At 44.2% G+C, this 15,773-nt stretch overlaps 1 protein-coding gene across 1 annotated transcript in view; it reads left to right on the top strand.

The window, feature by feature from the left end:
* The window catches only part of itprid2 (ITPR interacting domain containing 2), a 56,997-nt gene extending 43,299 nt beyond the window's left edge, over positions 1 to 13,698 (top strand). The window contains exons 9-18 of the mRNA XM_024136419.2: positions 1 to 660; positions 1,541 to 1,601; positions 6,988 to 9,149; positions 9,358 to 9,432; positions 9,607 to 9,734; positions 10,956 to 11,100; positions 11,383 to 11,448; positions 11,726 to 12,172; positions 12,820 to 12,939; positions 13,065 to 13,698. Coding sequence (XP_023992187.1) covers positions 1 to 660; positions 1,541 to 1,601; positions 6,988 to 9,149; positions 9,358 to 9,432; positions 9,607 to 9,734; positions 10,956 to 11,100; positions 11,383 to 11,448; positions 11,726 to 12,172; positions 12,820 to 12,927 — 3,852 coding nt within the window. The 3' untranslated portion in view covers positions 12,928 to 12,939; positions 13,065 to 13,698. The remainder of the gene's footprint in view (positions 661 to 1,540; positions 1,602 to 6,987; positions 9,150 to 9,357; positions 9,433 to 9,606; positions 9,735 to 10,955; positions 11,101 to 11,382; positions 11,449 to 11,725; positions 12,173 to 12,819; positions 12,940 to 13,064) is intronic.
* The last annotated feature ends 2,075 nt before the right edge of the window (positions 13,699 to 15,773 follow it).

Raw genomic sequence — 15,773 nt, forward strand, 5'->3', positions numbered from 1 at the left:
CGTTTCCGTCAGATCGAGGTCCTGACCACGGTGGCCAACGAGTTCTTCCATCTCTACTCCCAGGTCTCCGGCCAGACTGTCCAGAAGATCTGCAGCCTAGATGGGGAACCACTCACCATCGTCCCTCCTTCTCCTCTGAGGAGGAACAACTTAGCCCTGAATGCAGCCAAGATCCTGAAGAAGACAATCACTAAACACAACCTGCTGGGTGGGTTGGGGGAGGGGGGGGCTCCTACCATCACAGCCCTGTCTACTACAGAGAAACTGGCAGACCATGTGAGTCCAGGTACAGGGGACAGTGCCGTCACAACTGACTCCGACCATAAGGGTGAGCTCAAGCAGAAGGCCTTTAGGAAGAAGGACTCTCCATCTCTGGCCACGGTGACTGAGGAGAGCCACTCTGGAGGCAGCACTGAGGCCACCCTAAGTGTCAATGGAGACCACCCTGGAGTGAACGGAGATGGCCAGGCATTGACCCAGGAGGGTGACCTGAGCCTGTCCAACGAGGCCGACTTGGAGAAAGAGCACCAAGACATTCAACTGAAGGGCCAGCAAACAATCACATCAACCCCAGATAAAGAACCTAACTACAGCCTGCTGCCCAACCCTCACATCGCCCACCTCCGCATACAGACCAAGGACTCCTTTGAGATGGAAGAGGTAGGGCTATACTCACACACACAAGGTTTGAAGCAGGGTTCAATTCTTGGCTTAGTTGTACTGTTCTCCTGCCTTTCCAGTTCAGTATGAGTTTTGACTGCACACAGAAGGTTGGGGAGAGGGGTTCAATTCTAGACTTAGCATTACTGTCCTCCCAGTTTGAGATGGAGGTAGAAACGTCTGCACAAACACAGAGTTGAGGAGAGGGGTTCAATTCTTGGCTGAACTTAGTTATACTGCCCTCTCAGTTCAATGCAACGTTTGTTTTGTTTGGGGTTGCTTACGGGTTCAGAAGGGGGTTCAATTTTGATCGTAGGACTGCCCTCAGTTCAATACAGTTGTATTTTCTTATCTTTCATCGCTTGATTGTGTTTCCCACAATCCTCATTTTAGCTGTCCTAGCAGATATTGTGAGGAAAGCGAAGGACACGAACTCCAGCTTATAAATAAGTTAGAATTGTAAGAGAGAGCATATGGACGACCCTGGAGGCTGTTATTGTGGCTCAATCTGCAGTTTTCCCCTCTCCAGATCTTACAGAACAGGGTTGTTATAGTTCCGGTAACTCCCCAGGCCATTTCTACGCAGACACACTTCTGATACATACACCCCCTCCAGTTACCGGAACTATAACAACCCTGTTCTGTAAAAGCATAGCTCTCAAGTTTAAAGCATAGCTCTCAAGTTTAAAATATGACTTGGTTAATATCACTGCGACCTGATGTTATTCATCCGAATAATAATAGTGTAGTTTTTTTTGGTCTTTGTTTTACCACACCATAGATGTAAATGTCTCTGTGTCTCTGTGTCTGTCTCTGTGTCTGTCTCTGTGTCTGTCTCTGTGTCGCTCTGTTTGTCTGTCTCGCTCTGTGTGTCTTTCAGGTCCAGAGTAATGAGGATGAGGCTTTACCTGGGACACACAGCACCTCTAGAGCTGGTAGTGGTGAGTCTGGCCTGCATATTATATACCTTATAACACAGTATAGAGGCTCATACATGCTTATAACAAGTCATAAAGCATTATACCTTTTTAGATGAATGTAAAGTGTTACTGAACTTTCCATAGTGGATGTCCACTAATATGAATAATCACGTTATGACATAAAAACAATATGTTCTCTGCTTCATCAGTAGAATTAGTTAACTGGTCATAATCACTCATCTCTCAAATATATTCAATAACATTTTGTGTCTTATGGCAGGTAATTAAATACCTCAGGTCATTTTCTAGCTTCAGTATACTCTGATGAAATGTTCCATAGTGGCATTTTAGACAAAACAATACTTATACGTAAAATACTTGTACAAAAGATACTTGTACAAAAAAAGACACAGGTCTTTCCTGTCTAGTTGTGTTCACCGATAATGAATTGTAGCATAAGTTTTAGATTAGTGAAGTCAGGGAAGAAGAGGGTAGATATTTAGGGATGCATCTTCATTATGCTGATTGAATTACGTTTAATTTAGCTTTTATTTCTAAGAACATTGGTACTTAGAACACATGGCCCCATGACAATCCATTACAAGTGGGTGACCCATCTAAAACAGAGGGCCATTTGTAGATAAAACCTTGTATAACCACTAAGCATGTTTCTTTTCCGACTGACCATGATAATCTATTACACCGTAGAGCCTCAGGGGTGTGCTCTTTAGGGAATCACTATACTCCAGACCACAATGTTTACAAATAGAGTTTTCATCTATATTTTTCGTAGCTGTCTATTTACCACCACAAACCGATGCTGGCACTAAGACTGCACTCAACGAGCTGTATGCCATAAGCGAACAAGAAGATGCTCATTCAGAGGCAGGGCTCTTAGTAGCCAGGGACTTTAATGCAGGGATACTTAAATCCGTCTCTACCCGCATTTTACATGTGCAACCAGACCACCTTTACTCCTCACACAGAGACGCGTACAAAGTTATCCCTCGTCGTCCATTTTGCAAATCTGACCATAACTCTATTCTCCTGATTTCCTGCTTACAAGCAAAAACTAAAGCAGGAAGTACCAGTGACTCGCTCAATATGGAAGTGGTCAGATGACGCAGATGCTACGCTACAGGACTGTTTTGTTAGCACTGACTGGAATATGTTCCGGGATTCACCCGGTGGCATTGAGGAGTATACCACATCAGTCATTGGCTTCATCAATAAGTGCATCGACAATGTCGTCCCCACAGTGACCGTACGTACATACCCCAACCAGAAGCCATGGATTACAGGCAACATCTGCACTGAGTTAACTTCTTATGGCTGCATCCCGCTACCGGGATCGATATGACAGCTGCCAGATAAAGTGTAGGGCGCCAAATTCAAAAAACAGAAATCTCATAATTAAAATTCCTCAAACATACATGTGTCTTATATAATTTTAAAGGTATTCTTGTTGTTAATCCCACCAAAGTGTCCGATTTCAAATATGCTTTTCAGCGAAAGCACTACAAACGATTATGTTAGGTCACCATCAAACCACAATAAGCACAGCCATTTTTCCAGCGAAAGATAGCGGTCAGAAAAAGCAGAAATAGAGAGAAAATTAATCACTAACCTTTGATTATCTTCATCAGATGACACTCATAGGACTTCATGTTACACAATACATGCATGTTTTGTTTGATAAAGTTCATATTTATAACAAAAAATCTGAGTTTACATTGGCGTGTTACATTCACTAGTTCCAAAAACATCCAGTGATAGTGCATAGCCACATCGTTTCAACAGAAATACTCATCATAAATGTAGATGATAATACAAGTTATACACATGGAATTATATATATATATATATATATATATACACCTCTCCTTAATGCAACCGCTGTGTCAGATTTCAAAAAAACTTTACGGAAAAAGCAAATCATGCAATAATCTGAGACGGAGCTCAGAACAATAGCCAAATTAGCCGCCATGTTGGACTCAACAGAAACCAGAAAATACATGATAAATGTTTCCTTACCTTTGATGAACTTCATCAGAATGCAGTCCTAGGAATCCCAGGTCCACAATAAATGCTTGATTTGTTCGATAATGTCCGTTATTTATGTCCAATTAGCTACTTTGGTTCGCGCCTTCGGTAAACAATTCCAAAGTCAGAAAGCGCCTCCACTATAACGTGACGAAATGTCCAAAAGTTACACAAGTCAGTAGAAACATGTCAAACAATGTACTGAATCAATCTTTAGAATGTTGTTAACATACATCTTGAATAACGTTCCCACCGGAGAATTAGATTGACTTCAGAAGAGCGATGGAACGGACGTCCTACTTATGTGAAGGCGCATGGTGAATGCGTGATCAGCTCGTGGAAGTGATTACTCATTCCTGTCTCCTTCGCCCCCCCTTCACATTAGAGTCATCAGACAARGTTCTGTTGACTGTTGACATCTAGTGGAAGCCGTAGGAAGTGAAAACTCATCTATATCTCGCTGAAATTTCAATTGAGAGCTTTGTTGAAAATCTGACACATCAGAAACAATTCAAACAGGAAGTGGAACTTCTCAGGTTTTTGCCTGCCATATGTGTTCTGTTATACTCACAGACATAATTCAAACAGTTTTAGAAACTTCAGAGTGTTTTCTGTCCAATATGAATAATAATATGCATATACTAGCAACTGGGACTAAGGAGCAGGCCGTTTAATATGGGCACCTCTGTGCACCTTTCATCCAAGCTACTCAATACTGCCCATGCAGCCATAAGAAGTTAAAGGGTAGAGCTGCCACTTTCAAGGAGCGGGACTCTAACCTGGACACTTATAAGAAATCCAGCTATTGCACTCCACACTGCCCTTTCCCACCTGGACAAAAGGAACACCTATGTGAGAATGCTGTTCATTGACTGCAGCTCAGCATTCAACACCATAGTGCCATCAAAGCTCATCACTAAACTAAGGACCTTGGGACTGAATACCTCCCTCTGCAACTGGATCCTGGACTTCCTGATGGGCTGCCCCCAGGTGGTGAGGGTAGGAAACAAATCTGCCACGCTGATCCTCAACACGGGGGCTCCTCAGGCGTGCGTGCTAGTCCCCTCCTATGCTCCCTGTTCACCCATGACTGCGTGGCCAAGCACGACTCCAACACCATCATTAAAGTTTGCAGACGACACAACGGTGGTAGGCCTGATCACCGACAACGATGAGACAGCCTATAGGGAGGAGGTCAGAGAACTGGCAGTGTGCTGCCAGGACAACAACCTCTTCCTCAACGTGATCTAGACAAAGAAGATGATAGTGGACTACAGGAAAAGGAGGGCTGAGCACGCCCCCATTCTCATCGACAGGGCTGTAGTGGAGCAGGTTGAGAGCTTCAACTTCCTTGGTGTCCACATCACCAATAAACTATCATGGTCTAAACACACTAAGACAATCATGAAGAGGGCAGGACAACGCCTATTCCCCCTCAGGAGATTGACAAGATTTGGCATGGGTCCCCAGATCCTCAAAGGTTTTACAGCTGCACCATCGAGAGCATCCTGACAGGTTGCATCACCGCCTGGTATGGCAACTGCTCGGCCACCGACTGCAAGGCGCTACATAGGGTAGTGTGTACTGCACAGTACATCGCTGGGGCCAAATTCCTGCCATCCAGGACCTCTATACCAGGCGGTGTCAGAGGAAGGCCCTAACAATTACCAAATATTCCAGCCACCGTTGTTATAGACTGTTCTCTCTGCTACTACATGGCAAGTGGTACCGGAGCGCCAAGTCTAGGTCCAAAAGGCTTCTTAACAGCTTCTACCCCCAAGCCATAAGACTGCTGATCAGTTGGCTACACGGACTATTTGCGTTGACCCCCCCCCCCCCCCCCCMMMCCCTTTTTTTACGCTGCTGCTACTTGCTGTTTATTACCTATGCTTAGTCACTTTACCCCAACCTTCATGTAAATATTACCTCAGCTAAACTATACCGCCGCACATTGACTCGGTACCGCCGGTACCCCCTGTATATAGCCTCGTTGTTATTTTGTTTTTCTTTTATTGTTAATTTTTTACTTTAACTCTTAACTATTTTCTTAACTGCATCGTTGTTTAAGGGCTTATAAGTAAGCATTTCACTGTAAGGTCTACACCTGTTGTATTCGGTGCATGTGACATATAATTTGATTTGGAGCTGATCAAGTCTACTCTCTGGTGTATAATACAACTTTTATAGAGGGATTACAAGTGTATTCTCACTGTGTTGCAAATATACTGATGGAACACATGTTTGACTCTACACTGTGAAATGTTAAATTATTTGTTTTGTTTAAACCCAGATTGATGGTCCTTCTTACACTCTGACATCTTCCTTTAATTTCTCTGCGCTACGGATCCCTTTAGCGGGATAATTTTCCTAAACAACCGCTGAATTGCAGGGCGCAAAATATTACAAAAAATATTTATAATCATGCAATCACAAGTGAAATATACCAAAACACAGTTTAGCTTGTTGTTAATCCACCTATTGTGTCAGATTTTGAAAATATGCTTTGCAGCGAAAGCAATCCAAGCTTTTGTGAGTGTATCAATCAATGCTAGAACAGCTAGCCCCAAATTAGCATGGTCAGAAAAGCAATAAAATTAATCGCTTACCTTTGATAATCTTCGGATGTTTGCACGAGACTCCCAGTTACACAATAAATGTTATTTTTGTTCGATAAATATTACTTTTATAACAAAAAAAACGCCTTTTGGGTTGCGCGTTATGTTCAGAAAACCAAAGCCTCGTTCCGTTCGACGAAAATTCCAAAAAGTATCCGTAATGTTCGTAGAAACATGTCAAATGTTTTTTATAATCAATCCTCAGGTTGTTTTTAACAAACATAATCGATAATATTTCAACCGGACCGTAACCTATTCAATAAAAGAAAGAAAATGGAGAGCTACCCCTCTGCGCGCAGGAACTAATCAAAGGACACCTGACTACTTTTGAAAAATCTCGCTCATTTTTCAAAATAAAAGCCTRAAACTATGTCTAAAGCCTGGTCACAGCCTGAGGAAGCCATTGGAAAAGGAATATGGTTGATACCCCTTTAAATGGAAGAAAGACGGGCAAGGAAACACAGATTAAAATAAAWWWWWTWAAAATCACTTCCGGGTTAGATTTCCTCAGGTTTTCGCCTGCAGAATCAGTTTTGTTATAAACAGACAATATTTTGACAGTTTTGGAAACTTTGGAGTGTTTTCTATCCTAATCTGTAAATTATATGCATATTCTACGATCTGGACCTGAGAAATAGTCCGTTTACCTTGGGAACGTTATTTTTTTTTTTAATAATAATAATCTGACCCCTAGCGTCAAGAGGTTAACTCTCTCTCACTTTCTCTCTCCCTCCCTTTGTCCGTTACAGAGCAACTACTAAGAACAGCCAGCCAGCAGTCAGACAGTAGTGGCTTTGCAGAGGACCCTTCTACTGACGGCTCAGCTAACTATCTAAAGGTACAGGAGAGCTCTGACAGCTGTGACAGTGAGACCACAGTGACGTCTCACGCTGGGGAGGGGACCACTCCTCTAGCCCTGGAACACCCTGCCTTTGGGAGGCTGCAGGGGGAGGAGGGGGAGGAGGAGGTGCAGATCCTCTCTGTCCCACAGAAACACCTCGTGGCAGACGGAAGGAGGAGCTGGAGCCCTAATGGGGAGGAGGAGCAACAGGAGGTGCCACAGTACACCACCCATCAGTTACCTAAACAAGGAGACAGAGGGGTGGCCCAAGACTCAGAGCAGGACCAGAAGCATAACACTGCTGAGGAAGCTGCTTCTGTTCATGCCTCTGACACTCCTCAGTTAACTCCTGAGACTTACCGTACTGCTGAGCCTCACGTGGAGGCTGATCCTGGTTCTACAGAAGACCATGGCTCCGTCCCGGCCCCACACTGCAGCTCTTCTGGTGCCCCAGCCAGGGAGGGTGTGCCTGACAGGGTGGAGATGGAAGCCAGAACTCCCAGCCCTAGCGCCAGTTTCCCTAGCCTAGGTGCCTCAGCCAGGGTCCAAGGGGCCCTTCACAGGGCCCAGCAGAGGGCCTCGTCCTCAGGACTCCAGGTACACCGGATGGAGGGGAAGTTGACAGCCAGGGATCTGTTCAGGAGAAGAGCCCCCCTGACGAGGTCCCGATCCCTGCCTACCTCCCTCCTCACCCCCTCCCGTGTGGTCTCCTCTGTCAGGATCCAGTTTGGCCAGGGTACAGTCAGGCACTGCACCCAGCCAGCCTTCTCCTACCAATACACCCCAGAAGAGGAGGAGGAGGTGGGGTCCATCGTGGAAGAGGAGGAGGTTGTGGAGGATGAGTGTCAGAGGAGAGACAGCTGCCGCTCTACCTTGATTATCAACAGAGGGACCGAGCTATCACATGGCCCCGGGCTACAAAGAGATGGTGAACTGAGAGGCCTTCAGGACAGGGTGCCCCCTTACCCCCTGGCCATCCCCCGCCACCTGACCCGCTCAACCGTCTCACTGCACAGCCACCCTCCTGAGTGGGGAGAGAGGCCTCTGGGGGAGCACCACCGTGCCTGGAGCACCTGTAGCGTACCTAACCTCACCCAACGTAACCTGGCCCACTTCAATAACCCTAACCTCACCCAACGTAACCTGGCCCACTTCAATAACCCTAACCTCACCCAACGTAACCTGGCCCACTTCAATAACCCTAACCTCACCCAACATAACCTGGCCCACTTCAATAACCCTAACCTCACCCAACATAACCTGGCCCACTTCAATAACCCTAACCTCACCCAACACATCAACCCTAACTCCAACCTAACACAGCACTACCTAGCCCAACACAATCAACCTAACCTTACTCAACACAACCTTGCTCAGCACAACACCCCTAACCCAGCCCAGTACAACCCCACTCTGCCCCATGGCAGTGTCCCCAACCTAGCCCAATGCAGCAACCCTAATCCCTATTTGTCCCACCACAATAGTCCCACCCTACCCCATGGCAGTGTCCCCAACTTGTTCCAGTATCAGCCCTCCACCCACCACCACCACACCCTCCATAGCCTCCCTACCCATCCATATGGTAGTGTACCTAACCTTCCCCAGCACGCAGCTCCCACCTTACCCCATCATGTGGCCCCTAACTGTCCTCCTTATAGTGCTCCTTACACTAACAACATGGGTAACCTTCTTCCACACAACTTCCCCTGTTCCCTGTACAGCTCCTCCTGTAACACCCCACCTCTTAGTGCCCCCTTCAGTTCAACTTACCATAACTACAACGGTAACCCCTATAGTGGGTCCTACAACGAGCTAAACAGCAACAATCCTTATACTGCCCATAGCTCTTACTCTAACCCTTCATACACACCTTCCAACCTGCCTCATCTCTCTACTGCCCCCTATGGAGGACCATACAGTACTCCATACTTGGGCCACCACCCTCTGATCCCCTACCCCCATGACCCTATGGCTACAACCTCCCGTCTTCCCCCAGCCCTGTCTACCACTGAGATGCAACTGAGAAGGGTCCTTCACGACATCAGAGGAACTGTGCAGAACTTGGCTCAGGTGAGACAAAACAACCACAAACTACATAGGTGTTATACATAGGTGTTGCAAGGCTCTTTGCCGTTTTAACAACTTGTTTCTGACGTGAGCACTATAATGATTAATCATATGCGGTTTCACTTTCCATCCCACCCATAATGCAAACAGACGTTTGCAACACAGTTTATCATTGACTAAGTGTTTTATCTATGGTTTCTCTGCCCTCAAGAATTCATCAGAACGCGGAGCAGACACTCCCTCCGACATGTTCAACCCTCAGAGACCTGCCCAGCCACTGTATGAGGTATAAACTCAGCTGAACTGCCAATCTTAAACAAATGAAATGAATGATTATCAATCCTTTCCTCAAACCTCCCTGTGGGTGTGTCATGTGGGTTAGGATAAAGGAGAATCTCTGCCTCTCTGACAACAGACAGTCATCTTCTTCCTCTTCTACATCCCCTCCTCCTCCCTTCAGACTTCTCTCCAGGAGCTGCAGGCTAAGAGGAGGAGTCTGAATGTGTTCCGGACTCAGATGATGGATCTGGAACTGTCCCTGATTAAACAACAGGCGTTAGTCTACCAGCACCTCAGTCACGACGAGAGGTAGGCTAGAGGCCCTCACCCTGGCTAGCGCACGGATGTTGGCATACTCTGTGATAGCCAGGCAGGCAGACAGTGTTAACAGTGGTCTCTCTGTTTGTGGTTGCCAAGCGGGCAGACGGTGTTAAAACCTCTTGGCGCACGGATCCCTTTAGCGGGATAATTGTCATCAACAACCGCTGAATTGCAGAGCGCCAAATTCAAAAGAATTGCTAAAAATATTGATATTCATGAAATCACAAGTGCAATATAGCAAAACACAGTTTAGCTTGTTGTTAATCCACCTGTCGTGTCAGATTTTGAAAATATGCTTTATTTTCAGCGAAAGCAATCCAAGCGTTTGTGAGTTTATCGATCACTAGACAAAACATTACGAACACCTAGCAGCAATGTAGATTGGTCAGAAAAGCAATAAAATTAATCGCTTACCTTTGATGATCTTCAGATGTTTGCACTCACGAGACTCCCAGTTACACAAATGTTCCTTTTGTTCGATAAATATGATTTTTATACCCAAAAACCTCCATTTGGTTTGCGTGTTATGTTCAGTAATCCACAGGCTCGTGCCGGTCTTGAAGGGCAGACACAAATTCCAAATGGTATCCGTAAAGTTAGTAGAAACATGTCAAATGTTTTTATAATCAATCCTCAGGTTGTTTTTAACATAAATAATCGATAATATTTCAACCGGAGGGTAAAGTAATTCAATACAAGACAGAAATAAAATGTCGAACTACCACTTTCGCGCGCAATAACTAATCAAGGACACTGACGCGATTTGATAAATCTCGCTCATTTTTCTAGAATAAAAGCTTGAAACTGTCTAAAGACTGTACACAACCTGTGGAAGCCATTGGACAAGGAATATGGTTGATATTCCTTTAAATGGTGGATAGGCAGGCAATGGAACAGGGATTTTTCAAAATAAGAGGCACTTCCGGGTTGGATTTCCTCAGGTTTTTGCCTGCAAAATCTGTTCTGTTATACTCACAGACAATATTTTGACAGTTTTGGAAACTTTTCTGTTTTCTATCCTAATCTGTCAAATATATGCATATTCTAGCATCTGGGCCTGAGAAATAGGCCGTTTACATTGGGCACGATATTTTTCCAAACATTAAAATTCTGCCTCCTAGCGTCAAGAAGTTAACAGTGCTATCTGTCTGTTTGTGGTTGCCAGGCAGGCAGACAGTGTTAAGTGGTCTCTCTGTTTGTGGTTGCCAGGCAGGAGGCGGAGCAGCTGCAGGGTCTACGGTCTGAAGTGAGACAGGAGCTGCAGGAACTAGAGCTTCAGCTGGAGGAGCGGCTGCTGACCCTGAACGAGCAGCTCCGCTCTGCCAGCCAGCACAGTCTCTACCGCCACAGCATGGTCAGTACCTGGAACTACATCTGGAAACACAGGCACACACACACACAGGCGGATACCATCTTTCTGTCTCTTTTCTCAACTTTTCTCAACTTTTCTCCTCCTTGTCATGACTGTTTCCGCTTGGCACCAGTACTGTGAGTTCCTCTGTGTTTTTCTCATTTGACATCAGGCTACATGTACGTCACTACTCTTGTGTTTGTTGTTTAGCCACCCATCATATCATCACCTACCCCTCTTCTCCTGTATTGTAACATTAGTGTTGTTGATATCTCTCTCCTGTAGGGTATGAAGAGAGGTCACAGCATGGACAGCCTGTCTAACAGTTCTGCTCTGAGAGCTATGGAGCCGGTGAGAACCTGCATTGACTCTAGACTGTTCTTTTCTAGGTCATTCCTCTAGACTGTTCCTCCTGTTAATGGTGTGTGCTCTATTCATAGAAATATAAGGGAAAATGAATGTTTTTACTTCCTTCCTAGTATTGGTACCGTCAATGGCTGCCGGTCAACCCATCAGCGCATTGACTTGAAAAGGAATGTCTGTACTAGTCAATCTAATTTTATGGTTCTACTGTTGTCACACTTCTTCCCTCACTGTGTGACATGTATGGTGTGGTTTCTCCCTCCAGATGTCGGACCTGCTGAGGGAGCAGCTGTACCTGCAGACAGAGCTGGGCTACGAGGGCAGGGCAGAGGGCGGAGCTAGCATGGCCCCCACCCCCAGCTCAGGCCTCTCTTCCAGGTCAGCCAGTCCAACGAGGTCCTCTGGACGTCACCCTGGCCCATCCCACACCCCGGAGCTGTCCCTCCCAGGTCCCCAGAAGATTGGGATGTACCGGGCTTCCGTCTCCCTCACCCCGGCACCCCCTCCACGGCCTGGTGCTGCCACATGGGTATCCCAGTGCTCAGAACAGGCACTGCCAGTGCAAGGTCCTGAAGACGGAGAGGAGGAGGAGGTGGTTGGAGGAGGTAGAGCAGCTGTAGACCCTCACCTACTGGAGGAGAGGGGCAAAGAGAGAGGAGGACTAGGAGGAGGAAGAGCAGACAACCCTCATCTACAGGAGCTCATCAAGGAGGTTTGTGAGACCGAAAGTTATCTTAGTTTCTGTTTTTGAATAGTAGAGAACATTAAGAAGTTTCCTTACCTGAACTGCCCAAATTGGCCTTGCCCTACAGTATTTGTTGAATAGGGAATGCCAATGTTGCTCAAATGTCCAGGACATGTTTTATTATGTCCTTGGCCGATATGGATAGAAACTTTTTTCTGCTGACCGACGAGGTGATTACATAGCTATTGACTGGCGGTTCTGCTCATGAAAAATAATTTACTGGTCTGATTTTAAGAGCTTGGCAGGGGACAAATGGAGCACATTTTAAAGGTCCAAAAGGAAACTTGGAACTTTTGAATCCTGTTGGCTATGTCTTAGCCATGTGGCCTGATGTAACTGTCTGGCGGTGTCCCAGTACTTCTGAGGGATGAGATGTTCTTTCTCTGTTCTCTGACACCTCTCAGTACAGGATGTTCCTGGTATTCAGTGAGGTGAAACTTTCAGAACATTGCAGATAGAAATGTAATAAATAACAATGTTCCATTATGTTTGTTAAGATATCAAACCTACAGGAAATGGACTTTTCCCTAGTGTCCTTAATTGTATTTTGAGTGAACATAGTACTTGTGTGTTTGAACATTGTTCCATCTCTGTACCTTCTCTCTCCACTTTAGATTAAAGAGAGTCTAGCTGATGAGATCCGACAGGAGATAGTCAATGAGCTCCTAGCTGCCGTGTCTCCACGACGATCACCTGTGTCGACCAGAGAATATCCGCTGTGAACATGACGACAGGTCCAATATCATTAATTCATTAGTTGTATAAATCGATTCTTCGAGCCGGATCGACCTGTTCCAAGTCAACCTATACCCCTTGGCAGGTGCTTCTATTTCTAAAAGAATGTTGTTTTCCCTTGCAGTTGAACACTGATGAGGCCTGGTGTAGTCTACCCAACCTGAACACTGGTGAATCCATGCACTGAACAGCCCAACAACCCCTTAACACTGTTTCAACTATTTCCAGAGATAATGGCAGATACGTTAACACTGTGTTTCTACCATATGAATAGAATTATATTTCTATGGTTTCTACTTCAGAGAGTGTGACGGTGGCTGGTGCCTTAACACCCGTATGCCTGGTGACCTGGGAGACACAAATGATGCTATATATTTGCTTTTATAGTGAACTCTCTTCTTCTGTCTTAACGGTCCAATTTCAAACACAGAATGTTACTTAGTGTGTTTATTTTGCTAAAGACTAACTATGTTGTAAAAAAAAAAAAATTTTTTACCCAAAATGATATCATTTTGACATGCAAAAATGTGTTTAAGGTTAATTCTAGGATTTTTTTTCCAATTCCACCCTGGCTGTGTGTGATGTTATGTTATGTTAGGCCTATGCCATGATTCTGACAGTGTGCATGGGTTGTATTTAAGCACGTAGATGTGGGTCAGAGTGCATGTCTTGTCCTGAAGGTGAAAGATGACCACGGTTGAGGAGACTTAAGGCCTGGTTGATGATAATGGTTGTATGGGAGTTTAGTGTCTGCTGTAAATGACCATGCCCTCTTCTAATGCAACCTCTATGAGGAATGAACCAGACCTGGGTTCAAATACTATTTGAAATCTTTGAAGTACTTTGAGCATTTGCTCTTGCCTGCCGGGAGTGTCAGATACTGTTTTGGGACTTATATATTAGTGAATTAATCCAGGCATGCTCAGATAGTCTTTGCACCCAGGTCTAGAACTAACTGTGCAATACATTTCACTGTCTCTGAACTTGAAAAGATCAATAGTAGAAACTGTTTTTGAAACGCACCACTTGAAGACAAGTGTATGCATTATATTAATTCCACACTTTTGTCCTGGGTCGTGTTCATTAGGGTAACAATGGAAAACGTTTTAAAGCATTTTTCAACGAAATGAAGGTTTCTTATTGGACTAATAAGTCCAGTTAGTCTCGCCCTGTTTCAGTCCATTTTCCTCCGTTTGGTGGTTAATGAATCCGACCCAGATGTATGCGTTTTTGTTAGAAAACTGTCTCACGTGAAAAACAAACAAAAAAACGTTCACATTCCTAACTGTATTTCTTATCTTAAACAAATGTTAAAACCACTAAATGTATTTGTCCTGATATATTTTCTTTAAAGGAATGAGGAAAGAGATACTGTAAAAGAGAGACTGCTGTCTTGAACTGGAGAGTAGAATGAACCGTCTATCTCATCTGATAGACTCTGGTAGAACTATCAATAAAGCCTATTGTTCCCGCTCATACTTATGGACAGAATCATTGTGTATTTATGAGTATATTATATTTCAAATGTGAGGATTATAATGTTGTATTTTCCTGCTGGATTTGTAATTATAAGATGAAACAGACATTTATTTTACCACAGATGTTTAATTATATTGTATTCCAAAATGATTTATTGTTACTAACTGATTTATTTCAATATGTGGCTACTTCCTACTAATGGAGAGCTTCTTTTTAACCGGATTTTGTTTATCTTTATCTCGGGATGCATGAGGGATTGTCTCTATAGCAAATAATAAAGATGTATTTATTTTCAATAGATTTGGTGTGGTTTTATTTGTGGTATATTTTTGCTTTTAAATGGCTTTTCAGCAGATTGCATCTGGGATTGGGATTCTAAAAGGTAATTTGAAAGCATGGGACGTCTCCAAATATACAATGTATAGAGCCAAATATATAAAGCAGCTGTTTCAGTTAGGTTACAGTAATGCTGAGTTGATAGCATTGTTTTCATAGTGTGCTCCTCTGTTCAGCGTCCATCTCAAATGTTTGTTTATGACTAAAAATAAAACCACTTTAATTTGATATCGGAGAAATCCAATGTAGCCTGTGATCACCATGGTAACCTGGCTCTGTACAAGATGGCATATTGTAGGGCTCTCAGGTGTGTTGTGGGTAAAAAGGGGATTTGATACAGGGGACCAGGCTATTGTACTAGTGGTTCTTGAATGGAGGAGAATGAACCGCTGATAGAGGTGGTCATTGGAAGTTTACACACACATTCCATTAAGGGATTCAATTATGTTTTTCAATAGATGGTACAGGTACATCAAAACCCCTCTCTTCCCACGCTCTATTTTATTTCATTGATATTTTTCAAGAAGGACCGTGATGGAGTGCTGCATCAGATGACCTGGTCTCTACAATCACCCGACCTCAACCCAATTGTGATGGGTTTGGGATGAGTTGGACTGCAGAGTGAAGGGAAAGCAGCCAACAAGTTCTCAGCCTATGTAGGAACTCCTTCAAAACTGTTGAAAAAGTATTCCAGGTGAAGCTGGTTGAGAGAATGTCAAGAGTGCAAAGCTGTCAAGGCAAAGGCTGGCTACTTAGAAGAATCTATATTTTGATTTGTTTATCACTTTTTGGGTTACAACATGATTCCATATGTGTTATTTCATAGTTTTGATGTCTTCCCTATTATTCAGCAATGTACAAAATATATATATATATATTAAAAAGAGTAGGTGTGTCCAAACTTTTGACTGGTACTGTATGTTGATATTTTTTGGTGCTTAATGCATACCTGTAGATTATCTGTACTTATGGTCAAGCTCAGACTAACATGCAACTGATAACACCTTCCCCCAATTGC

Source organism: Salvelinus sp. IW2-2015, unplaced genomic scaffold (genome assembly GCF_002910315.2).
Source record: "Salvelinus sp. IW2-2015 unplaced genomic scaffold, ASM291031v2 Un_scaffold912, whole genome shotgun sequence".
Taxonomy (NCBI): domain Eukaryota; kingdom Metazoa; phylum Chordata; class Actinopteri; order Salmoniformes; family Salmonidae; genus Salvelinus; species Salvelinus sp. IW2-2015.